This window comes from Pipistrellus kuhlii, unplaced genomic scaffold (assembly GCF_014108245.1).
Source record: "Pipistrellus kuhlii isolate mPipKuh1 unplaced genomic scaffold, mPipKuh1.p scaffold_m20_p_10, whole genome shotgun sequence".
Taxonomy (NCBI): domain Eukaryota; kingdom Metazoa; phylum Chordata; class Mammalia; order Chiroptera; family Vespertilionidae; genus Pipistrellus; species Pipistrellus kuhlii.
Window position 1 is genome coordinate 697,066 of NW_023425405.1, and position 27,336 is coordinate 724,401.

At 36.0% G+C, this 27,336-nt stretch overlaps 1 protein-coding gene across 1 annotated transcript in view; it reads right to left on the bottom strand.

The window, feature by feature from the left end:
• The window catches only part of PPP1R3A (protein phosphatase 1 regulatory subunit 3A), a 42,326-nt gene extending 16,115 nt beyond the window's left edge, over nucleotides 1–26,211 (bottom strand). The window contains exon 1 of the mRNA XM_036424670.2: nucleotides 25,372–26,211. Coding sequence (XP_036280563.1) covers nucleotides 25,372–26,159 — 788 coding nt within the window. The 5' untranslated portion in view covers nucleotides 26,160–26,211. The remainder of the gene's footprint in view (nucleotides 1–25,371) is intronic.
• Nucleotides 26,212–27,336: the final 1,125 nt, after the last annotated feature.

Here is a 27,336-nt window from a genome sequence, read left to right on the forward strand (position 1 = left end):
CAATTTCTCTCTGACAACCACTATGATGCTGTTTGTGTCAATGAGTTTAATTTTAAATTCTACCGTAAAAGTAAAATCATATGGTTCTTAGCTCTTTCTGCCTGACTTATTTGACTTAGCATAATATAATACTTCCAAGGTCTGTCTGTGTTATCCTGAATGGAAGTATTTCATATTTTCTTATGGCTGAGTAGTATTCTATTATGTATATGTACCACATCTTCTTTATTCAGTCCTCTGTTGTAGAACACTCTGGTTGTCTTCATGTATTGGCCATTATGAATAATATGCAGTAATGAACATATGGGTACATATATCTTTGCAAATACATGTTTTTGATTTTTTGGGGGTATATAGTCAAGAGAGGAGTTACTAGGTCTTATGGTCACTCAATTATCAATTTTTTGAGCTATTGTCAGACTGTTTTCCATAGTGGTTGTGCCAGTCTACATTCCCACCAGCAGTAAGTGAGGCTTCCCTTTTCATAAATCTCTCTAACATTTGTTATTACTAGTCTTGTAGATAATAGCCATTCTGATAGGTATGAGGTGGTATAACACTGCAGTTCTGATTTGCATTTCCTTAATTGCTAGTAAGGTTAACATTTTTTCCCCCCATATATCTATTGGTTGTTTGTATGTCTTCTTAGGAGGTGTCTATTTAGGTCCCTGCCCATTTTTAATTGGGTTTGTTGTTTGTTTGGTGTTTAATTTTATAAGTTTTTTATTTTTTAATTTTAATTTTTTAATTTTATAAGTTTTTTATATATTTTGGATACTAAAGCTTTGTTTGGACTATTCTTTAGAAATATATCCCATTTGGTCATCTTTCTGTTTGTTTTGTTGTCAGTTTATTTTGCTGTGCAGAAGCTTTTTAGTTTGATATAGTCCCATTCATTTATTTTTGCCTTTATTTCCTTTGCCTTTGGAGTTATTATAAGTTCATGAAATGTTCTCTATGACCAAGGTCCCTAAGTTTAGTACCTATGTTTTCTTTTATCTAACTTATTACTTCAGATCTTATATTTAGGTCTTTGATCCATTTTGAATTAATTTTTGTACATGGGGACAAACTATAATCCAGTTTCATTTTCTTGCATGTGGCTTTCCAGTTTTCCCAACACCATTTATTGAAGAGACTATCTTGACTCCATTGTGTGTTTCTGGCTCCTTGCTCACAAATTATCTGCCCATATTCATGTGGTTTTATTCTGGCCTCTCAATTATGTTACACTAATCTATGTGTCTTCTTTTCTGCCACCTTTCCACCATATTGTTTTGATTATTGTAGCATAATTTAAAGTCAGGTAGTTTTGTCCTTTTTTTTCTCAGGATTGCTTTGGTTATTCAGAGTCTTCTGTAGTTCCATACAAATCTTATGATGTTTTGTTCTGTTTCCTTTAAAAATGACAATGGTATTTTAATGAGGATTGCATTAAATCCATATATCACTTTGGATAGTATGGGCATTTTAACAATGTTGATTCTTTCAACCCATGAACACGGGACATTTTCCCATTTTGTTGTTGTTTTTTTTTTTTAATCTTTTAATAATGATTTGTAATTTTAGTATATAGGTCTTTATGTTCTTTTAAAGTTTATCTCAAGGTATTTTATTCTTTTGTTTGCAATTGCAAAAGTAATTTCTTTCATTTCTTTTTCTGAAATTTTGTTATTAGTGTTCCAGAAGGCAGTAGATTTTTGTACATTAATTTTGTATCCTGCAACTTTACTGTATTTGTTTTTTGTTTCTAATAGTTCTGGTTTTTTTTTTTTTTTTTTTTTTTTTTTGTGTGTGTGTGTGTGTGTGTGTGTGTGTGTGTGTGTGTGTGTGAAGTCTTTAGGGTTTTCTATATATAAAATCGTGTCATCTAAAAAAAATCATGTCATCTGCAAAAAGTCACACTTTTACTTCCTTCTCAATTTGGATGCCTTTTCTTTCTCTTGCCTTATTACTGTGGCTAGGACTTCCAGAATTATCCAGATGTATAAAAAGCCAGTGTCTGTGACAACCAAATGACCAGTCACTATGACGCCCACTGTGTCCAACCAATCTCCTGGCCCCTCCCCTCTGCCAGCTTGCCCCTGATGGGTCTCTCCCATCCATATCAAGAGCAGGCTGCACAGAGCCTGACCCTTCCTGGCAGCCCTGAATCCCTGGGGTTGAGAATTCTGATGGCCCTGCCCAGAGATTAGAGGCACCTGATGGGCAGGGACAGGGACCACAGGCCTCCAGGGAGCACCGCAGAGTTGGCAAGGAGAGGAGAGGGCGTGCAGAGCAGTAGAGGTGAAGCTAGCGGACATCAGCCCAGAATCCAGCCCTTCCCCCGGAGTCAGTGGGCCCTAAACCAAGAACCCCAGTCCGAATCAGAAGCCAGAGGAAGGCTTCAGGAAGCTCCATGCAGAGCTGCTCATTGAGAAGGAGAGACTTCATGAAGCCCTGACCAAGACCACACTGCGGCTGGCACAGCTCAAGGTGGAGCAGGAGCATACCACGCAGAGGCAGGAGCGCTTTTCAGAGAGGCCGGCCCTCCTGGAACTGAAGAGATTTGAGCACAGGGCCCTGGAGTGCAAGACCGCTGAGCTGGAAAAGGAGTTGAAGGGCCTGTCCAACCTCTGGGCTGACAACCAGCATCTTAAGGACAAGAACGTGGCCCTGATGCACGTCATCAGCAAACTGTCCACATGACTCTGGAGGACTTGCCCCTGCACATGCATTCATACAGCTTCTGCCACACGCACCCCTTCCCCTGTGTGAGCATGAGTGATAGGGCTTCCGGGGAGTCTCTGAGAAGCCATAACCTCCCCCTGGGGCCTCCAGACTGGGAGGGGAGGACAGAGCCCCCAGGAGCCAAGGGGGCCGTCTGAGGCCAGGATGGAGAGGGTAGGCTGAGCCAGATAGCGGACCAGGGCTGAAGATAGGACCAGGAAGGAACCGAGGACCAGGAAGTGCCAGGGCCAGTAGCCAGTAGCCAGGACCAGTAGCTCAAATCTCTACAGCTCTAGGAGGGCCGGTCTCTCTGAAAAGAGGTCCCCTCTCACATGTGCTGCCACCAGTCACCCCTCCTGCCTCTGAGCAGGGATCCAAGAATGTGCCAAGCATCCCGCCAGCCTGGGCAGGGTGGCCCTATATATAGGGTCCGTGTGCAATAAGGAGGGGTGTTTTCTATTTTTTCCTGCCCCCTCCCCCTGCCCCTATCTGGGGCAGGGAGAGAAGGTATTTTTGAGACATAGCACAGGCACCACAAATAAAAGTTGTGAAGTTGCCAAAAAAAAAAAAAAAAATAGAGCAGGGCCATTGGTGATCAGGCTGGCAGATAGCAGTTAGGGGGATCAGGCTGGTGGGGGAGGGCAGTTAGGGGGACTAGGCTGGCAGGCAGGTGAGTGATTAGGAGCCAGTGGTCCCAGATTGCGAGAGGAATGTCCGACCTAAACCGTCGGACATTCTCCAAGGAGTTCTGGATTAGAGAGTGTGCAGGCCAGGCTGAGGGACACTCCTGTGCATGAATTTTGTGCACTGAGCCTCTAGTATGGATATAAAACTGAAACTCAGATACACAGTCAACAGTCTGGTGGTCCCCAGAGGGAAGGGGTGATGGAGTATAGTAAAGGGTAGTTTTAAATACATGGTGAGAGAAGATGATTTTACTCTGGGTAGTGGGTACACAATGCAATATGCAAATCATGTACCAAATCATGTACAATTAAAATCTTCCAAATATAACCCTTCTATATACTGGAACTGTCAATTTATATTTTAAATTACTTTTTCTTTTTTAATGGTGTGTCATTGGTAAATAAGGTTGTATAGATTTTAAGTGTACATGATTTGGTACAAAGGTTTAGGAGAGGGAGAGAATGCAAAGTTGCATAAGACTTCCATATTTTGAAATTAGTCATTCTGAACTGATACCTCTAAGATTATAAATTGGTTGCTCAACTTAGAGTGTCTAAGTGTGAAAGAACCGATGTGCAGTCACTCACCTGAGCATCTGTGTCCTACATTGGTTTTCAACAGAGTAATGTTTACATGTGATTGTTTGTATTAATTTTTCATTATCCTCCCTATCACTTATTATCTGTCTTATTAATTATAGTCATTCCAGTGGATGTTAAGTGATACCTTATTGTAGTTTTGCTTTGCATTTTTCTGGCTACTAATGATGTTGAATACTTTTAACTAGGCTTATAAATCATTAATATATCTTCTTTGGAAAAAAAATCTATTCAAGTCCTTTGCCCACTTTAAAATCGGGTTCTTTGTCTTTTATTATAGAGTTGTGAGAGTTCATTGGACACAAGTTACTTATCAAATATATGACTTGAAAATACTTTCTTCTATTTTATGGGTTGTCTTTTCACTTTCTCCACTGTATCTTTTGAAGTTCCAAATTACAATTTGGATAATGTCCAAGTAATACAATTTTTAAGTTAGCTTTAAGATCTTTGTTGCCTTGAAAGATCCTACATAGGTTTATATGGGAACCATGCCCCGCCCCCCAGACAGTCAAATCCAGAGGCCTGTTACCAATACACCAGAATGGCCAAATGCCACTCTGGCATGGGCCTAAATGAGATGCTCAAGACTCTGAGCCATTCGGGATAATACTATGTAAAGGCATGTTGTATGAAATTAAATCCATCAGTAAAAAATACTCTACTATTAACATATTCCATACGAGATGAAGAGGAGAGTGTACACAAAAATCAAAAGGACCAGCATTAACGTCAATTATATATGGGTTGTACTCTAGGAACTATTTGGTATATAAAATAATTAATTCATCATGGGGATTACAATGCCATACTTTCCCTGAATTTAAGTTTATTATTTTTTTAACTAAAAAGAAACCTAGTGTTATTTGGGGTAACAGATATTCATCATTTCTATATTAACATTTGCATTAGACATTATAAAATTGACCAGATTTGTGGCCAAAGATAATAAAATATTTCTCAGTGTACCATGTAGCAAATTGCCCAAACAATTATTGTAAATGTAAACAACATAAAGTATATTGTCAAAAACAATATTAGAGGAAATACCATAAAAGAAACAATTAGTCTTGACATGAACATAATAGAGATGAGGTAACAATCACTGAAAAAAATGGTAGAGAGCAATATAATAGTTAAAATATACATTCATGTGTAATATTGATATTTTCATGTTTAAAGTATATCATATGTAAGAGACTGTTTCATGTAAAAATATAATAATTACATATATTATGATTTTTTTTCCTGATTAACTTATCTGACATGTAATATGTTTTCTATATTTGGATAATAAAAGCATTTGAAAATAAAAATAATGATAGATACAATTATCTAGTACTTTTCAAGTTAACTCAAATGCAGAATTTCTTCTTTGATTAGATTAATTAAGCACAACTCTACTTTCACTAAAAAATTAACTGGATGTATCTGTAGAAAAGATAAGTCTAGCCAAAACCGGTTTGGCTCAGTGGTAGAGCATCGGTCTGTGGACTGAAAGGTCCTAGGTTCGATTCTGGTCAAGGGCATGTACTTTGGTTAGGGGCACATCCCTGGTGGGGGTGTGTGCAAGAGGCAGCTGGTTGATATTTCTCTCTCATCGACGTTTCTAGCTCTCTATCTCTCTCCCTTCCTCTCTGTAAAATATCAATAAAATATATTTTAAAAAAGAAAAAAGAAAAAAAAGAAAAGATAAGTCTAGCAAAAAAAAAAAAAAATGGTAGTGGGGTAAGTGGATGATACACTGACAAGCTCCCAGGACCAAACTGAAATTATAACTAAAATATAAAATAAGTGATCCTGAATAATCAACTAAACACTAGCCAGACAGAACTCCGATAACCAAGGACGAAAAGTGGAGACTGCATAGAGACTAGTAGGAAGGACAGTGGTGCTAACGTGCTGGCCAGGTTCCCAAAGACAGCAGCTGAAGTTTCAAAGAGAAATCACAGCTGTGGGAATTTCCACTGAGAACTCTGGTGTCTAAATCCCAAGCTGGGCACCCCAGCAGAGTGCCAGAACTGAAAAAGGTGCCCACATAACACCTGGCTGTGAAAAGCAGCAGAGTTGCTGTCTGCCAGCAAAAAATGGCTATAAATGCAGACATTCCCTGAAAAGGCCAATGCAGAAAATTTTGTGTATAGCCACTCACCTTGACTCTGGCAGAGAGAGGGCAGAATGGACAGGAGCTATGTGAACAGAAGCCAAAGTTGGGGGCTCTGGAGTTAGAGCTTAGAAGGCAGACACCCTGGTTTCTTTTCTTTTTCTTTTTTTTTTTTTTAATATATTTTATTGATTTTTTACAGAGAAGATGAGAGAGGGATAGAGAGTTAGAAACATTGATGAGAGAGAATCATCGATCAGCTGCCTCTTGCACACCCCCTACTGGGGATGTGCCTGCAACCAAGATACATGCCCTTGACCAGAATCAAACCTGGGACCTTTCAGTCCGCAGGCTGACGCTCTATCCACTGAGCCAAACTGGTTTCAGTCACCCTAGTTTCTTATGCTGAGTTATTCCTTCATGCTGAATAAGACTTTTTTTCTCAGTTAGACGATTGCTATACAGAGAGAATTTGCCTGTGCGGATGGCAGTTGCCACACTAATTGGAAACCCCTTTGCCACACACTATCAAGTTTCTGAGGCCCATTAAGAGACAGAGAAAATGATTAACCTTCAGGCAGAAGCACTTGCCCCACTCTGCTATAAAGTCTCAAGACGGAATATAATCAGTCAGAGGCAGAGGCAGGACTCTGGAGGCTTTGAGTCTTTACCTGATCTAATTGTTCAGGAATGGTATTTGATACTGTCCTGCACTAGAGATTGAGAGGCATAACAGATCCAGCTAATACATAGTCACAAGCCCAAAAAGGTAGCCAAAATGGGGAAACAAAAACACACACAATAGTTCTCAAATGAAAGAACAAGAGAATTCTACTGAAGAAGAGCTAAATGAAATGGGGATAGGAAATATATCAGATATAGAGTTCAGAATTATCATGGCAAAAATGCTCAACAGCATTAGAAAAGATATAGTGAATATAAAGAATGACATAACACTAATAAAGAAAACAGTGGAGAAATACACAGCAGATTAGAGGAAGCCATGATACAGTGAATTAGAAGACAGGGAAGAAAAAAATCACTCAGAGAACCAAAAGGGGGGGCGGAAACAACAATTAAAAAACAGGTCAGCTTAAGAGAGCTGTGGGACAACATGAAATGTAATATTTGTAAAATTGGAGAAGAAGGTGAGCAAGGGATAGAGAATGTGTTTGAAGAAATAATGACAGAAAACTTCCCTAACCTGATGAAGGAAAAAGTCACACAAGTCCAGGAAGCACAGAGAATCCCAAGCAAGAACTCAAACAAGGCCATGTCCATAAAAATCATAATTAAAATGCCAAAAATTAAAGATAAAGAGAGAGATTCAAAGGCAGCAAGAGAAAAACCAATGTTACCTACTAAGGAGCTTCCATAAGGCTATCAGCTGATTTCTCATCAGAAACTCTACAGGCCAGAAGGGAATGGCATAAAGTAGTTAAGGTAATAAAAAAAGCAAGGACCTGAAACCAAGATTACTACCCTGTTTCCCCGAAAATAAGACAGTGTCTTATATTAATTTTTTTCTCCCAAAGTTGTGCTAGGTCTTATTTTCAGGGGATGTCTTATCTTTCCATGCGCTAGGTCTTGTTTTTTGGAGGATGTCTTATTTTCGGGGAAACACGGTATATCCAGCAAGGCTATCATTTAAAATAGATGGTGAAACAAAGAGCTTCAAAAAAAAAAAAAAAAGGCTAGAGGAGTTTATCACCACCAAATCAGTACTACAAGAAATGCTAAAGGGACTGCTGTAATGAGAAAAAGAAATATATAGAGAAAGAAACATATGCATACTGAATTAAAATGGTAATTAAGTAAGTACCTATCTATGATAACTTTAAATATAAATAAATTAAATGCTCCAATCAAAAGACATAGGGTAGCTGACTGAATACAATAACATGACCCAAATACATGCTATCTACAAGAGTCCCACCTCAGAACAAAAGACTCACACAGGATGAGAGTGAAGAGATGGAAAAAAATGTCCATGCAAATAGAAACTAAAATAAATAAATAAATAAATAAATAATAAATAAAAATGCTGGGGTAGCAATACTAATATCTGAAAAAAATAGACTTCAAAAATTAAGGCTGTCATAAATGACAACAAAGGTAATTATATACTACTAAAGGGAGCAATCCAATTGGCAGATGTAACCCTGGTAAACATATATGAACCCAAATATATATATATTAAAAAAAAAAACCTTCTAGAGGACTTTAAGGGAGAGATTGACAACAATACAGTCATAGTAGGGAACTTTTTCACTCCACTGACTTCATTGGCTAGAACATCCAGATAAAAGTTAACAAGGAAACAGTAACTCTAAATGACATACTGGATTTAATTGACATTTATAGAACATTTCACCCAAAAGCTGCAGAATATACATTCTTCTCAAGTGCACATGGGTCATTCACAAAGATAGATCATATGTTAGGACACAAAATTGAGATGCAAATTCAAACAACAATGGTGTATCACCTAACACCTGTCAAAATGGCTACCATCAACAAATCAACAAATGATAATTGTTGGCAAGGATCTGGAGAAAAGGGAACCCTAGTACATTGTGGTGGGAATGCAGACTGGTGCAGCTATTATGAAAAACAGTATTAAGTTTCCTCAAAAAAATTAAAAATGGAAGTCCCAGTGATCTCACTTCTAAAATTATATTTTCAGAAACCTGAAACACCAATTAGAAAGAAAGTAAGCACCCCTATATTTATAGCAGCACAATTTACAATAGCTAAGATTTTAAAATACCCCAAGTGCCCATCAGATGAGTGGATAAAAAAGCCATGGTACATTTATACCCTGAAATACTATGCAGCAGTAAAAACGAAGGATCTCTAATCCTTCTGGACATCATGGAATGGTATGGGGAGTATAATGTTAAGCAACAATAAGTTAGTCGGAGAAAGACAAGATTCACATGATCTCAGTCATATGTGGAAACTAATGAACAAAATAAACTTATGAACAAAGTAGGTGCTGAGAAATATAAGCATGGGACAGAGTATGAAATCTCAGAGGGAAGGCAAGGGAGGGTGGGTTGGTGGTAAATGATCAACCAAAGAACTCATATGCATACAGTTTAGGCAGAACCCATAGACCCAGACTTTAGGACAGTGAAGATCTGTGCTGGAGAGTTGTGTGGGTGGGCTAGAAGGGATCAGTGGAGGGTGGGGTGGGAATAAAGATTTGATTTTAAAAAAAAGATGAGTCTAAAATATAGCATATGGGGATTCAGGAAGCTGTAAAGCAGCCAGAGAAAGTGGAAAGAGACTCTAAAAAGCTTGGTGTCCAAGACAATAGGTAATCGTATGTTTTATCTATGCTTTTGCTACAGTCTCTATTTATCTCAGAGACTCTATGAGTAGTACTGGTGCTATGGGAAATAAGCATAAGACTCTAAAAGAGATAATAGTAAAGAAGAACCCTATGAAAGCAGAAGTGAAAGTCCATCACTTGAATTTGTTCAGTGTATTTGCACTGTTGCTTCTTTTAGCATAGAACTCTAGTCCCCCAGATTTCTTCATGATATCTTTGAGTCTCTAATCAATTTTTACCTTCTCACTGAAAAATATACTTTCTCCCTATTCTTCTTATGCTGCTCTGCATTTTATATTCTCAATTGCATGTATCTCCTTTTAATATATTTATTCTTTATGTTTATTTACTTACTAGTTTTCCCTCCATTAGAATATAAGTGACAAGAGGACAAGAATTGTGGGTTGGTTTTTTTTGGCTGATGTATACTCAGTGCTTAGAATAGTACCTGACACATAGTATGTTTCAATAAATATTTGTGAAAGGTATAAAGATCCTATGTTAATTTCTTCTAGTTATTGATTTTTTACTCCCTATCAATACATAAACTAAAGAGCATAAGAGCTTTGTAGCTGACATAATTATTTTTATTTCATGTTAACAAAGACCAATAACTTCTCAATTTTTGAGATCGTTAGTATTATAAAGTAAATATACTAGTGGAATTATTTTCATGTGATTTCCATATATCCAAGAGGGTAAAGATTAAAATACCTGAGCTAATCTTTTTCACCAAGTTAAAATATCAATTTTAATTTTTGAAGAACTAATTAGGATCAAAACCAATTGTAAAAAATAAATCTAAGCATGACAAAAGTAGTATAGTAAATCACTCATGAATAGGTATATATACTATATAATAAAAGCCTAATATGCTAAGTGTCTGGTCATCCAGTTGGCCGATCAGCCATCCAACCAATCAAAGCATAATATATTAATGATATATTAAGGCTGCTCAACTGCTTGCTATGACATTCCTTGACCACTAGGGTCAGAGAGTGGACTGTCAACCAGTCATTGTGATGTGCATTGACCACAGGTTAGCTTGCTGCTAGGGTCTGACTGATTGGGACTGAGTGAGATGAGCCGGACATGCCCTGGAGCCCTCCTGTGGTCCCTCCCTGGCTGGCCAACCTCCCACATCCCTCCCCGACCCCAATCATGCACCAGTGAAGTCCCTCGGCTTGGCCTGCACTCTTTTGCAATCCAGGCTGAGAGACTCCCTCTCCCCTCTCACAGCCCCCTCCACATGCATAGATTTTGTGCACTGGACCTCTAGTATGTGTGTGTGTGTATATATATATATATATATATATATATATATATATATATATATATAATCTCTGGCATAATTCATATCTACTTATTATGTTAAAGATGACCTATAGCAGAATTCAAAATTAAATTGATAGTGAAAAAGGATAAAACTTTTGTTTTAAAATTCCAGTTTGTAGAGACAATAAATGAAAAATGATTATAAATATAGAAAATATTTAATCCATGATATAACCCAAACACAATCATAAGTATGGTGATATTCATAAATGTCATAAGAAGTTTTCAAGGCAATGAGAATCTTTAAATAATTAATGAAAACATCTAAAGAGGAAAAAATTTAGGGAAGTTATAGTTTACATTTGCAATTACATTCAAACTAGTTCATACTTTTTTCTCCATTCTAATTTACCCAGCATACTCTTTCTGGATTAATAGAACTAAACTGCTACTTTGTCCTTTGAACTCAAGTTCAAAATATTTAGCCTACCAAGGTGTACAGTTCTTTTTCAACTTTGTTCTTCAAGTTTGAGTCCCACAGTTCTTTCCATTCCTGGCAGTCTGATTGACTAACAAAATTTCAAAACTTTCAACTTGTTCTTTTGCTGGTCAAGTTCAATTCCTTTTGATGCTGTTTCTAGTTAGGTCATCCTGTAGTACAATCTCTAATGCCTGTTGCTCTTTAACCCCTATATTTTCCTCTAAGCATATGTTATTCACTTTAGCACATAATATGTTGGTTGCTAACATATCGTGTGTATAAATATTGTCCTTAACCAAATTAATGCTTGAAGATAGAAACTTTCTAGAAGAGTTCTACATAAAGTAAGAACTCCATAATTTCTTCATGAATAATTGGCTTTTTGAAACAGCGTTGGTCTGAGAACAGAGAATTAGAGATCTTAACTCACAAAGCCAGCTTCTTCTCTCATATATTTCTTGCACTTGTTCTAATAAATCCTTTTGCCTAAACTTCTTCTCATGTGAAATGGGACTGGCTTTGCTTACTGCAACATATAGAAGTGACCTAATGAAAAGTAATTTTATATCGCTTAGGAAATAGTAATAAGAGAATTAAAATATACATTCTTTAAGTTTATAGGATTAGAAATTTTTAAATTAAAAATCCAAACTAAGTCAATGTAGCAGTAAAATGTCATACAATTAAAGTTACCAATAAGCTTTGGTCCATACATGCGATGAAAGTATCACCCGGTTTTGCAAGCAAGTTCTCACAAATGTTACAGATTCATTGACACAAAATTAGGTGAATGAAAGAAAATTGGTCCAAAATTACTATAAGAGGCAAAGGGATTCCCCAGAAATTAAACACACACACACACACACACACACACACACACACGACCATTATAATCATGCTGACATAATTTTAAAAATGTTTCCAAAATATTAATTACCTTAGGTTCATCACAGACAAGTACATTATATTGTACAACAAATTATTGCTCAGCCAACAGCTAAGCCTTCTCCAGAAAATATTTAATTTAGACTTATATGTAACATGTCCAGTGGGAACCAGTCTACATATAGCAAATTAATTGGAAAACAGCAAATATAAATGATAAAATATTAATTTTCAACTAATTTCATTAAGAATTTTATGAGAAAGTGAAATATAACTAATATTTTCAAAAGTCATGCATTTTCCTACTTCCACAATACATGTACACTTTGGGTGAAGACTTTAGGTTTTGTATAATAAATTTGTTTAGGATATTAAGAACATTATAGTGAAAGTCTTATAGAAAACTAACATAAGAGTCATATTATAGATATGTTATTATTTTTATCATGTAAAGTATATAATTATTTATGCTATTTCCTAAAATATACATTTGTCATTAAATAACATAATTTTAAAAGTTTTAAAAACATTATAATATGTTGATATTAGTTCTATTTCCAATTGAGTTTGTTAATATTTTCACAAAACATTTAAAATGCATTTTATATATGCAAAATAAGCCATTAACTGCAAACTAGAAAATTACCACTGCTATAAGTTTTCAAAAGTTAAAGATTTTACCTACAAGAATCAATGCAACTAGAACCCTCTGTTATGTAATTTTAAAACATTTGTATATAGGAATATGGGAAGTCTTCATATTCTTCCTGTTGCTTTCTTTAAAATCTAAAATTATATCAAAACAAAAAAATCTTTTTAATAGTGTTCAGTAGAATGTTGCAGTTTGATCACACTGTCTTTTTATTGGTTTTAGGGTTAAACATTTTAGATGCATTGCATTGCTCTAGGTTAGATGCATTGCTGTAGGGTAAAACCAAGAGTGCACTTGGTACACAGCTTGGTGATATTTGGGTACATAGGAGGAATCTGGTAGAGGTAAAAAGGAAGTCAATAGAGGAAAAAAAAAAAAAAAAAGGCAGACAGGACTACTGGGTCCAGATCCACTAGTGCCAGAATCTGTGAGCGTCACATTAGCAGCAGAACAAACAGGAGCTCTGGCTCTGATCTTGGTCCTGGCAAGAGCAAAGAATGAATGACTCAGTTCTGATTAGTGGACACACAGTATCTGCCTTTGGTCTTTATTACTCAGCCTGTTGTATTTTTCTGGTTCTGGTCCCACTGGTTTAGACCACAGCATAAAGGATGTCAGAGGCTGACCTGTATTTCTTTCCTGTGAGAAGTTAAGATTACCTGTTATTACTGAAAAGTAATAAAAATTTTGTGACTCAGTGAATCATCTCCTTAAAGGCATTAAAAAAGAAGAAATACAATAATGAGATTATTCCTCAATTCCTTCATTGATACCATAGTAACTGAAAATAATCTCTAAATTTAGACTGTCTACAAGACTAACATGGTTAATATGTTTAATTTTATATTTAATTTTGAGTTAATTTAGGCAACAAATATGTGGTTATTGCAAAAAACAAAATTCATTTTTATCTGTTGTTTTTATAATATACAATATATTTTAAAGTGATTTTTATTTTTCACCAAATGAACAGTTATTATCTCCATAGCCATAGAATAGAATATGGATGTGAAATTAAAAGGTGTTGGCAAAAGAAAAATCAGTAGTCATGTTGAAGTTTCTTATTTGTCTGGAAGGAATGATGACTATGATTTTGAACAAAATGTAGAATAAAGGAAGAAGAGTTAAGATGGTAGGAGAAATGTAATTTTGTTTGGGGACTTTATGGAAATTAATTTGACACCTGGGTATACAGATGGAGATGTCCAGAGGCGTCCTATTTTTAAAGATTATGAAAACAATAAAAGCACCCAATATTAAAACTATAATAAACATAATTCATTCTCTGAATATTTGGAAGGCACTTTTGTGTTTTACCAGGCCTCAGTATTATCAATGAGAAAACCAGTTCCTTTAATATTTTTTTTAGAGTTTTTTATGTGCAAAATCCTGAGTTGGTCACTGTGGGTGATGATGCCTAGACTAATATATCACTTGTGACCTCAAGGAACTTGCAATCCAGTTGGCACACACAAAAGGTATTTAAAAAGCCACCATTTTGTAAATGATACCATGGTGAACGTTCCAACTAAATAGAGGGCCATGTAGCAAAAGTTCTCTTCGTTACAGACAAAAAGAAAAGAAAATCTGATAAACATGAGGTCTTTTGCTAAATGTTAATTTTGTTACCTATAAATATATTACAACAGATGCAAATATAGCCAATACAAACCCTTTTATTTAATAAAAGTTTTTATTTTTGTAGCATAGGTGTAGTTACTTCATGGGAAAATATTGCTAACACACTGGTAATTTAAAGGAAGTATAACAAAGAAATTAAATGAAAAAAGCAAGTCTCACAATATTGATGAATCAACAATAAGAGCAGAGGTCTTATTGAACTACAGAAATTTTATGAGATTTGGAAACAAATGCCTTGTATGTTCATATAACTAGTATTTTCTAAAAACAAGTTGGTTTGCCAAAGTTTGTTTTGATTAACATATTACTAATACAGAAAGTGTAACATAATAGAAAAACTAAACTAACTGAAGAATGTTTTTATTATATTTAATACATACATATGTATACACAACACAAATTTTAAGTAAAGCTCATGCATACATATGTGTGTATTTTTTCCACTTAAAAAGAAACACATCAAAGATAATTAAATGCAGATGTTTTGAATGCATACTGCTACCTATGTTCAATTTACTAAATAAATTATCAAGTGGATTTGCACATATTCATTGAGCAGAAAAAATAGCTCTTAGTTAAAACTGTACACACATACAAGCATGTCAAGAAATTTAACATATATTAAATGAATTCTGCCTATAGACACAGTATTAACCTTTCTACAAAAGGATGCACTTCTAACAAATTAAATTTCAGCTGATATATATTACATTTGATTTTTATAAATCTAATCAATATTTCTTTCTTTTCAATGCCTTACTTATGCAATTACATTTCTGAGTAAAATTTTATTTAAAATTATATATCTAGAAATTAGTGTCACTAGTATTTTAAATTATTTTTATATGTTTAGTAGGGGTTCAAAAACTGTAACACAGCTGCCAAAACTGGTTTGGCTCAATGGATAGAGTGTCGGCTTAGGGATTGAAGGGTCCCGTGTTCGATTCTGGTCAAGGGCATGTACCTTGGTTGCGGGCATATCCCTAGTAGGGGGTGTGCAAGAGGCAGCTGATCAATGACTCTCTCTCATCGATGTTTCTAACTCTGTACAAAATCAATAAAATATATTATAAATAAATAAATAAATAAATAAATAAATAAATAAATAAATTTGAGATACTTAAAAAAAACAAACAAACCCCAAAACTGTAACACAGCTATCATTTTAGGTAGGATTGAGATATAAACTAAGTAATCTTCTAGAAATACTTCAATTTTGTAATTTTCTTAAAAAAAAAAAAAAGAGTATCCTTCCTGTCTCTGCCTACCAGAGGAGTTATAGTAATAGTATGAATACTACCTCTATTACTCAGTCGTATAAACTAAAGAGGAAGAGCTCCTTAGCTGCCTGCTATTAACCTATTGGGCTTTCTCTTGACATTAGTCCTGGCAAAGCACAGTCCTTAGAATAGCAATATAATTAACTGCTTAAGAGAATCCAATTGGTCATGAGTTTCTTTCTTTTTGAATTCTGCATTAAAATACTACAAATTATTTTTATATTTTGTTAGGACCTCAAAGAAAAAAAATCTAAAGTTATTGGGTAACTTGACATAAAAAATAAAAACCAGTGATAGAAAAAAATGTAATTTTGCTAAATTTTATTTATTTTAAAATATATTTTTTATTGATTTCAGAGAGGAAGGGAAAGAAAAGAAAGATAGAAACATCAATGATGAGAGATTCATTGATTGGCTGCCTCCTGCTTGCATGTGCCATTAATTGGAATTAAACTTGGGATCCTTCAGTCTTCAGGCCTATGCTCTATTCACTGAGCCAAAACAGCTGGGCTAATTTTGCTAAATTTTAAATATAATGATAGGGACTCCAACATTTAATTTGAGTGAAAATCAGAAATGACAAGATTAAAGACATAGAACAATATGAATGGCTGCATAAAAATGTACCGTATTTCTTACAGAATACATTACTGAAGAATACTATCTTCCAAGGAGATGATTAAGAAATTTATCTTGAGAAGTTTTCAGAATTATTCTGCCTTAAAAGATAAAATTAGATAATATCTTCTATAATAATACAATTCAATGAAAATTGTTAAGAAGCCATTAAAGACAATGATTAAAACTTTACACTAAATGCAATAATTTTATATATATACTTAAGATTCCATGTGAATTGATCTCACTCATATGTGGGATGTAATGATCAACATAATTTGATGAATAAGAATAGATCAAGAGACAAATGGTAGGGGAGGGAGGGGGTTAAAGAGCAACCAAAGGACTTCTATGCATGCATATTATTGATAGTATAACCAATGGACACAGACACTGGGGCGATGGGGACTTGCCCCCGTGAGAATGGCTGGGGGAGGGGAGGTTGGTCAATTGTGGAAAAGGAAGACATATGTAAAATTTTAGACAACAAACAAAATTAAACAAAAGATTCCATGTGAAGATTATATTCTTTTGCTGCTACACCTCAACATGATTTTTAAAATCTGTGCAACTTTCCTATTGACAAATTCTCAAAATATTTAAGTTGTAACAATATATAATATTATGAAATTATTTGTAAACATTCTCAAAAGAAGATAAGTTTTTCTTATAAATTTTGACTCATTAGGGTATGTTGGTACAATGGCTTAATTTTGTTAAATAATTCAGAATGCCATGAGTGTTAAATGGGCTCTAAAATCTGTCTCACATACTTAGGAAAAGCATCTACTATGTGGCAGGCTTTACAAATATAAATTGAGCAAATATTTTTGTCTTTTTGACTACCACAAATTCCAAAAAGGATAAGTAAAATTAAAATCCACAGCTGCACTTCTGGTTGTGATTTGAATAGACTCCTGCACAACACATATGAACCATTTTCAGAGTAACTTAATGAGGGAGGGAATAGTAAAATTTTGTAAGACAGGTTTGTTTAATGTACAATTAGTGGTTTGCACTAACCAATGCATAACTATCTAGCAATGTATTTCTATTTGTCATACAACCTTTAAACAGCAAGATGGTATGATGAAGATATCAAAACCAGTTATTAACAGTACCATGCCAGTTATGAAGAAAGGCTATTAGAGAAGTAGAACAAAAACATGAAAACAATTGAGAGATATTCTGAGGAGCTTTTACTTTTTTATATGGTGATGAGGTACAGAGAATGTTTAAAGAATGAAATGGCCAAAATGCAATAGGATATCATGTATTTTTTTTGGAGGAAAAGATTTATATAAAATGCAATTTTATTTTCAATTCATAGATATACTGTACAGGAGTAATAAGGTGAAATTATGCATAGCCAACTCAGTTATTTAATTCAAAAGAACCACTTTAGGAAGAACAACTTAAAAAAAAAAGACACATCATATTGTAGTTTACTTATAAAAAGTGCTTAGTGTTAACTTCCCATCAAGATGGCAGCATAGGTAAACATGGTATTCACCTCCTCCCACAACCACATCAAAATTACAACTAAAGTAGAGAATAACCATCATTCAGAACCATCTGGAACAGAGCTGAATGGAAGTCCTACAACTATGAAATTTAAGAAGAAACCACATCAAGTCTGGTAGGAAGAGGTGAAGAATAGAAGGGCTATTCCCGTATCCACATGTGGTGGATAAAAATGAGGAATGTAATCTCAGCTGTGGTGGTCCCCCCCTGAGGAGCATGGGAGTCTCAGTCCCACCTCAGGCCCCCCCAGCTCAGTGCCAGGAAGAGAAGTCGCCATAAATTCTGGTTGTAAAATCAGCATGGATTGTGGAGGAAGGCTGAGGCTGCTTCAGTCCCAGGCAGTTCCTCTTAAAGGGGTTGTGCTCAGACTTACTCAGACTCACTGCCTCTGAGCTCCAGCACTGGGGCAGCGGCTTGAAAGGCTCCAGAGACCTATGGGGAGGAACTTAAATGTTTGGCATCAGGGTGAGTTGAGAGCTGGAGGGGCAACTTTTCCCCAGAAAGAAGTGCTGGCAGAAATCATTGTTCCTTTGATGAGCCCTTCTCCCCACAGAGCCAGCAAGTGGGTTCAATATCTGAGATTCCATCAACCTAACTCCCACTGTTTGCCCTTCCCTGGTGATTCCCTGAAACCCTACTCCATCCAATTTTCAGCCCCACCCAAGCTGTTTTAGTGGCTTTACCATAGGAATGGCCTATCTTAGCACAAGCTTCAGATTCTCCTAAAATTTCTCAAACAAGAAGTATCTGGCTTTAGGGAGTGCCATACCTATTGTAAGTAGCAGTGCTGGCCTTGGTTCACAGCTTGGTCTTGCTGGGGCATCTCCAAACCCAGCATAAGAAGCAGCCATTTGCAGAGCACTTTGCTGCTTATGCTTGGTGGACCTGAACACAGGTTGTGGCTGACCTTGGCCTGTATCTGCTGGGAAGCCCCAGAGCCAGCATATCCAGTGAACAACTTCAGACAAAGAGAGAATATTAGAAGCAGCAAGAGAAAAGCAGTTAGGTACCTACAAGAGAGCTCCAATAAGACTCTCAGCTGATTTCTCTAAAGAAACTTTTGAGTTTAGAAAGGAATGGTAAGAAATATTCAAAGTGATGAAAAACAAGAACCTATAACCAAGATTACTCTATCCTGCAAAGCTATCATTTAGAATCAATGGACATATAAAGAGCTTCTCAGACAAGAAAAGCTAAAGAAGTTTATTACCATAAAACTGGTATTGTATGAAATGCTGAAGGGTCTTCTTGAAAAAGATAAAAAATATGAACAATAAAATGGCAATAAATACATATTTATTAACATTTGAATCTATACACAAAATGAACAAGCTGAATAAGAGACAGACTCATAGATATAGAGAATTTTTTGTTGTTTGTCAGATTGGAGGTCGGGGGAATGAATATTAGAGGAAAGAGGGGTGGGGTGGGAAGAGATTAACCAAAGAACTTATATGGATATATGCATAACCTATCGATTCAGACAATAGGATGGTGAAGGCCTTGTGGGGTAGTATGGAGGGGGTCAGTGGAGGAATAGAAGGAGAAATCTGCAATATTTTCAATGATAAAGGTAATTTAAAACAAATGAAAGAAGATCTGAACAATCAGTAATAGAAAATGAGATGAAAATCACCAGTAAACAGTCTGGGCAGTGTTGCTCAGCAGTTGAGCATTGATCTATGAACTAGGAGGTCACAGTTCGATTCTTAGTCAGGGCACATGCCCTGGTTGTTGGCTTGATCCCCAATAGGAATGTGCAGGAGGCAGTTGATCAATGATTCTCTTGCATCATTGAAGTTTCTATCTCTCCCTCTCCCTTCCTCTATCAAATCAATAAAAATATATTTTTAAAAATCACCAATAAACAAACATTTTTCAAGCATTCAAGAAATAAAAATTAAATTTTCATGGAATGAAATTTAAATGAAAATAAAAACAATAACTGTTTTCTTAAAAGTTACCTAGTGTCCAATTTATTAAGCGATGTTTCAAAATCTTTTATAATCCAGAAATTGCTAGAAGTTGGAAATATTTTTCCCCCATAGAAGCAATGCCATAAATATACAGAGTTTTCCTGGCTAGTGACTAAAAACATTGAATGCATAATATAACTAATTTTGCAACTATTTATATTATCCTGGGTCCTCGTAGCAGAAATGATATTGAGAGAAACAAGCATTTCTCCATTAATCTTGGGCATCTGACTTGCAAACACAAGATTTTTAAATGTAGAACTTATCACTTATGCTATTTTGAGGCTCTACAAATTGTCAACAACTGGGATATATATATATATATATGAAATACACACACACACACACACACACACTCCATACTCTCCGAGTCTTTAGGCTTCTATAGAGCCCTTACTTTATAGAGTGTTCTCAAATCTGCCTGAAACCTCATGGTGCTTTCTGCTCTTAAATTATCCATATTCATGGTCTCAATCCAATACCAAAGCCTGTTTGCGCAACAACCTTTATTAAGCAGAAGATAGGGATTGCTCCTGACATTGCTGATACCTTAGAGGTGTTTGCCTTTAAAGAGGGGAGATTTTATGTGTGTGTATTTGCGTGATAAATGTCTGGGTACATACATATGTACACACACACACACATTTGCATGATAATCACGTGATTTATCACGCAAATGTGTGTGTGTGTGTGTGTACATATTTTTAGGCATAGTTTCAAAGTGAAGTATCATAATAGAGAGGATTTTTAAGTTTGACAGGACGCTGGGCAATTAGGCCAACCTCAAGTGTGTGTCATTTAGGCCACTTCCCTTCCATTATTCCTGTTGAGGCATTGTGATAAGGACTTGGAGTCAGTCAGTAGAATCGGAAGATGGTATAAAACTGTGTCCCACTTCACAATCTTGGCTTTTGTTTTGTTTTGTTTTGTTTTATGTTTGGTCTGGAGCTTTATTGGCTCAGAGTTCTTGAGCCCGCCTCCATTTTCTACAGTTGCGATGGGCTTTGGGTGGGAAGTTCAGTTCAGAGATCCCAGAGGATCCATGTCGGGCATGACATCCATAGTGCTTCTCTTCGGTTTGAGCTTGAGAGAAGCCTTGTGTGCACAGACCCTCTTCTTCGTCTCTCAGAAAAGGCTCACAGATACGCTAGGGAAAGTCGAGGCTGAATGGTATGAATTTCCAAAAACCAGTAAACCACGAAACCCTGGTCAATCTCCAAGGGAACACTGAGCTATTTGGCTCCTTTCTGCAACCAGCTGGCAGCGTGCATCTTGTTGGAGCCTGTGCAGCTGTGTTTTATGTTTCTATGTGGCCTTCACAGAGGTCTCTCCACAATTAGTGTGGACGCAAAACAAGTTAGCTATGGAATACATGAAGCCCTAAGGGCCTCCTGGGGCCATTTACACCTATTTGGACTATTTCCAGGATCCCAGATCATACTGCACGTGTACATTAAGGAAGTCTCACAATTCAATGGCACTGACGGAATATGCCGCATGACCATACCTTATGCCCCATTTTCCAATGCTTTCCTTGGCCTCCTTTTAATGATTTTACCACCCTGCAAAATAAACTCTCTATAATCATAAAATCATGATTTAGAAAGTATTTCTCTCCCATTCTTGAATGTGCCCAGTTCTACTCCTCAATTAAAAAAAAATTTTGACCACAGATCCATTTTCTTCTTCGGCATTAAAATTTTTCAGAAACGTATTTGCATTCACCTGGCCAAGTTATAAATACCATCCAGCACCTATACCATGCAGTTTCTTTATTTAAAATAATAAATTGGTTTCACTTACTAAAACACAAACCAGATGAAGTTAGTCTATGTACCCAATTGTTGGGAACATACATAGAGCAGCCGGTAGAAGGAAGAAAAAAAAGATGTTGAAAAAGTAACTCGCTTACCCAATGCACAAGATCAGTTACAGATCACACATTGTAGAAAACTCCAAATGTACTATAAATGGTTCTTATTTCATTTTTATCCAAGGCTTCCATTGTGTACCCAAAGAACCTGAGCTTGGTTTGGGTGTGCTCTCTCTCCAACTCTCTGCTTTCATCCCCCATGGGGCCTTTACCCTAGGCCTCTCCTGTTTTCACAGGATCATATTTCCCACCATGTTTCTTGGTTGGATACTGATGCTTAACAACAATGTACCTGACACCCAAACACATGTGAAATGAGTTTTGGAACCTGAACAAAAAAGGCTGTGCCGTCTGGGAAATAATGCATGTCCAAGACTCAGGAAATTGGCTGAACAAGATTATAGTTGGCTTTTGATGACTATTCTATATAAGTCCCAAACTCTACTGAAAACCTTAAGAGTACAATCTCATTTTACTTTAATCATCGCAACATCGGGCATCATTACCCCATTTACAGATGAATAAACTGAGGCTCTGAGAAACTGAGTAATATGTCCATGGTAATATAGCTTGTATATTTACTGGGATTAATAAAAAAGTGTACATTTACTGGGATTAATATTGCACATGCCTTCATAAAGGCAAAATTAATGGCTTTTTAACCTTTCTCACTAAGTTCTCTTCCAACATCAAGATGTTCTAGATATAAAGTGACACACATCTCAGAAAATTTGCAATTCAAATAGTTTTACTTATTTATTGAAATCCTACAAGAGACAAGGAAATGACTCTCGACAGCTGAAAATCTAGGAACCCTGACAGGAAAAAGGAAAGGACCTTCGGGGCAGGTTGAACCTTTCTGGGGTTTTTCAGATCCACCTAAAGCTAGATTGAACCTTGTCTTTTTACTGGTAACTTACTATGTGCCAGACACTGTGTCAAAAGTTTATAAATATGACGTCATGTATCTAAAAAACCCCTATGAGATGTTACAATTATTGCTCCTAATTAACAGATGAGGAAACAAAGTTTAATTTGCTCAAAGTCACATAGCTAGCATGTGGTAAAGGTTGGACTCAAATACTGAAACCCATATATATATTTTTTTAAATATGCTTTTATTGATTTCAGAGAGAGAAAGAGAGATAGAAACATCAAAGATGAGAGAGAATCATTGAGGGGCTGCCTCCTACGTATCCCTTCCTAGGAATTGAGCCCGAAATCCAGCCATGTGCCCTGACTAAGGATCAAATCATAAGCTCCTGGTTTATGGGTCAATGCTCAACCACTGAGCCACACCAACCACGCTGAAGACCATATTTTTCACTTTGAGGTTATTACACAGCTTCTGTATGCTATTTTTGGCCTATTTATCTATGTACGTTTAATGCAAATTATATCAATACCAAATTGTATCAATACCAAATTATTTCTTTGGAATAAAGCCCCTGAGATGTAGATCAGAAATCTGCTTAGTTCTCCAGCACAGACATGAGTGCCATATATTTGATGACACTTTTCATGTATCTCATGAAGCATGACTTATGGGTGCAGTGAATTGCCTTTGGGCTGCTCTCAGTCACAGGCAGTCACAAACTCTGCTTTCTGCTCCCTCGTGCTGTTTCTTTTTGTCCAAAGTGGATAGATTAACAAGCATCAAAGAAAATAGATCACTACATCAAAGAAAATAGGCAATGTCTAATCTGAAGAAAAAAAAATCTTTGTGGAAAAAACATATTACCTAGGGTGATTGACTTAACTGAAATCCTACCTCACTAAACACATTCCCACAGTTCATTCTAAACATTCTAATTAGACGGGACTATTGACATTCTCAGAAGATGCAATCTTCAAGACCCTGATAGCAAGTTAACCTTGGTATTAACAGGAATTCATGTGAGATAGTACTCTCTCCATTAGGACAACTTTATATTCATTTTAAGTCTGACATATTGTACAATATTATTAACCTACTTGAATGTATGAAGCTAAAATTCACATACATTTCCTTCCCTGTTTATCTTCAGAAGCAAGTGACCTCCAAAGTAAGCTACATAGAAAGTGTGGGAATGTTTTTGTTTGTTTGTTGTTGTTTTTTTTTAAAGGTCCATTTAGATTCTGTTACCTTTTAGGGGGAGGAGGATGTTTTAGAGGTTACAATTATTTATTAAATAAGCATTAGTTCATTTTTACTTTAGCCAAATGCATATTTTTATAAAATAGCGTTAATACAGCATGGTATTTTTCTCTAGCCAAATTCTTCACAATGAAACCCATTTGTAATTTTCATTAAAAATTTTGATAACACTCTCTTGTGTGAGTTTTGGGAATGTTTGAAACTCCATGGCATATAAACTATGTCATGGAAAAGCTGAATAAATATTGGGTAACGGGACATTCTCTTCTAAGGACCTGCCGTGATTTCCTTTGTACACTTCTCTTTGAGTGGCCTATAAATCAGAGTAAACATTCCTGTTGGACTGAGACAGCACAGTCGCCTCCTTCAGAAGCAAGTGCTTCTTTTCCAAATGTGGCTGGAATGCTATTGGTGATTTCTAGTTAGTTATGGAAGTGCATTCAATGTATTTGTAGTGATGAAGGAGATTATATTTTCCATTTTTATAATTCATTAGAAATGTTTACAACCCTTCAGACTATTTTGTGGTTTAGTTCTCCTCAGGTTTTCCTCCAAAGCAATGTTGGCCTGGTGGTGGGAGGGAGTCAATGGGGAAAAAGGGACACATTTGTAATACTTCAACAATACATAGATAAATAAATAAAAACTTGAATGGTGTCCCCTATGAATCCAATGATTACTGTTCTGAATACAAATGTGGTATGGAGATTATATATATATATAACCTGTGGACTTTCCCACGGGGACACCGCACAGCAGAAGAGACCTATCTCCTCCTCGGTGTTTTACTACTGACTCCGTGTCATGGAAATCAGCCATCTCTACAATAAAGATGTGAATGCCAGTTTTCTTTTCTTTTCACATTAATAGGAGAGTAAGATTACTAGTGAGGGAGTCATAGCCCAAATCTCTAATCTCTAAAGCTGAATATTTATATTTCTAGTTGTTTTTATTTTAATTCTGCTCCATTTACTTTTATGAACTTATACTCTCTTGTGTTCCACGTTACATTTGATTATATTGAATATTATGCTTTATGTATATTCATACGTCACTCATATGTTTATGTGTTGCTCTTAGTTCACTCTGAAAATCATAGCTTTGATGATTTAACTTAAAAATATATCACTCCAAACAAAAATGGGGATTTCTTTTTAGGTTAAAAATTTCTGAGCACTGGGTATATTGCAACACACTTTTACATTGATCAGAAATGTTTTGAAGTAAAACGAATGCACTTCAAAACTGCTGAAAATAAATATTTTTAAAAAGACAAAACAGTTTTACATGTTAAGAATCTGCATTCCATAGTTTCAACTGAAGGGATTTATATCTCATTAAACAAGCAATACACACATTCATTCCCCCTTCCAACTATTACACATTATACCCTATTTTTTCCAATATTTGCAGGAGAGATAACACAGTGCTATTATCTAAATAGCATTGACCTGGTTAAGGCCTAACAGCATTGTTTCACACACAACAAGCAGCATATTTTTAAACAGAATGGCGATCCCTTAACGGCCCATGGAATAATGACATAAAAACTTTAAGATTTTAAAGAGTAAAGAATGTAAGATGTAGTCTCACCTTGGTTTCACTTTCAAGCAGCCTTTTCTTTGTTTGTTAGGAACGTCTTCCAAAAGTTTCACAGGCTTTGGCTCTTGTTCTTTCTTTTTATAAACCAATACATAATTTGTGCCATTATTATTTGACCAAAATGTACCCACAGACGTTTCATAACGTATACAAAACTCGACTTTACTGCCATCTTTTTGATAATGAGGAACCAGTGAAATCTTGAAGGAGAACTGGTCAGTTTCTCCATCGCATGAATTTGGCACATACTCTGCTAAAATGTCAAAATGCGTCTTCCAGTCATCTAAGGACATTCTCACGTAGACTGACTTCTCAAAAGAAATGTTTAAAACCCGGATAATGCCCTTTATACTTGCAGCCCCGGGAAGGTACTCTGCTAACTCCAAAACCGCCTTCTGCGCTTGAAGTTGTTGCATAAGCTCTTTGGGAGAAGGCAGGTCAAACAGCGGAGATAACACATACTCTTCCAGGCGGAAAATGTCATTGGTGAGGCTGAAATTGGTGGGAGCACTTGGTAAATCCCAGCAATCGAATTCTTTGACAGATACAAGATCGAACCCGAAGGTGTCAGCAAAGGAAACTCTTCTTGTCCCGGAAGACGGGGTGGCCAGATAGGAATCATCAGAGGAGTCAGAGCCTCGTCTTCTGGGCTGGGGGGAGAAACCCGCTGGTTTCAGAGTAGCTTTATCTTCTTCATCTTCGGACAGAGAATCAGATAAGTTAGGAACTTCTAAAAAGTTATCTTTGCTGATGTGACTCGGTGCTCCAGAAGGCTCCATGGGGCTCTCTGATAGCAAGTAAGAGAGAACTGTATGGCCAGGAAGGCTGATATTCGAGATCCAGAGGCTAAAATAAGTGTAGCGTTACAGTTGACATTAAAGGAAGGAGTCAGCTCTATAAATAGGTTCGTTGACATGTAAACTATGCCAGCTCCCCTCCAAAGGCCTTTAATATGATAACGTCCATGCTGCTCTCACCAGTATGTTTCAAATTCACCTCTTAGCTTTAAAGTTAATGTGTTTATCAGCTGAATTCCAAAGAGACACTTAGCTGTGCTAGAAAATCTGAAACTTAAGAATAAAAATATGATTTCATTTCGTTGTTAGTAAAAAGTAAATCCAGGCCCATTTATTTTTAAAGAAAAAAAAGTATAGTCTCACAATATTAAATATGTAGTTTAAGTTAAACAAATCCATTGGAGCAGGCAAGCACAACTGGGGAGAACCAGAACATGTATAGAATTGAAAATATTCAGAACCTTTTGATAACAATAGCTACCATTTATAAGGGACTTATTATGTAAAATGTGAGGTATAAAACAGTTAACTGGGAGTGCTGGGAACTCTGAGGAAGGAAACACGACTTAAAAGGAGGAGGTGCCATTTAAATTAAACCATGAAGGGCAGGTAAGACATCAGCGTGCAGGGGTGAAGTAAGGTGGATTTTCCAAGTGGAAGAAATAGCATGAATCAATGTCCAGAACAAATATTTGGTTAAATACGTTATTTTGAACATAAGTAAAATTTTTTAAATCCATGGAAACATATGCACAAGTAACGTGTTATTGACTTTAAAATATAAGTGAGCAGTGGTAAGTGTTGCCCAGGAGTAAAATATTTATGTAGAATAAAATGTTCATCTTTGGAAAATTTCCATTTTATGCCCACAAAACAAATTACTCACATCGGGGAGTTCAATGTGAGTTTTAAAGTTTGAACAGCCTGTTTAGATGCTAATTTTGTGTGTGTAATGATTTAAAGTTCACTTTGGGGGCAGCAATTGAGTAAAAACCTATAAAAATGTTATATGCTTTGACCCAGAATGCTCCATGTAGAAATATGCCCTATCAGTATGGGATAAGTATGCAGAAGTAATTGAAGATATATGTTTATAACAGGCTTTTTAAAATTTTCTAGAAATATCCAATAGGTAGCTGAATAAATAATGTTATAGCCA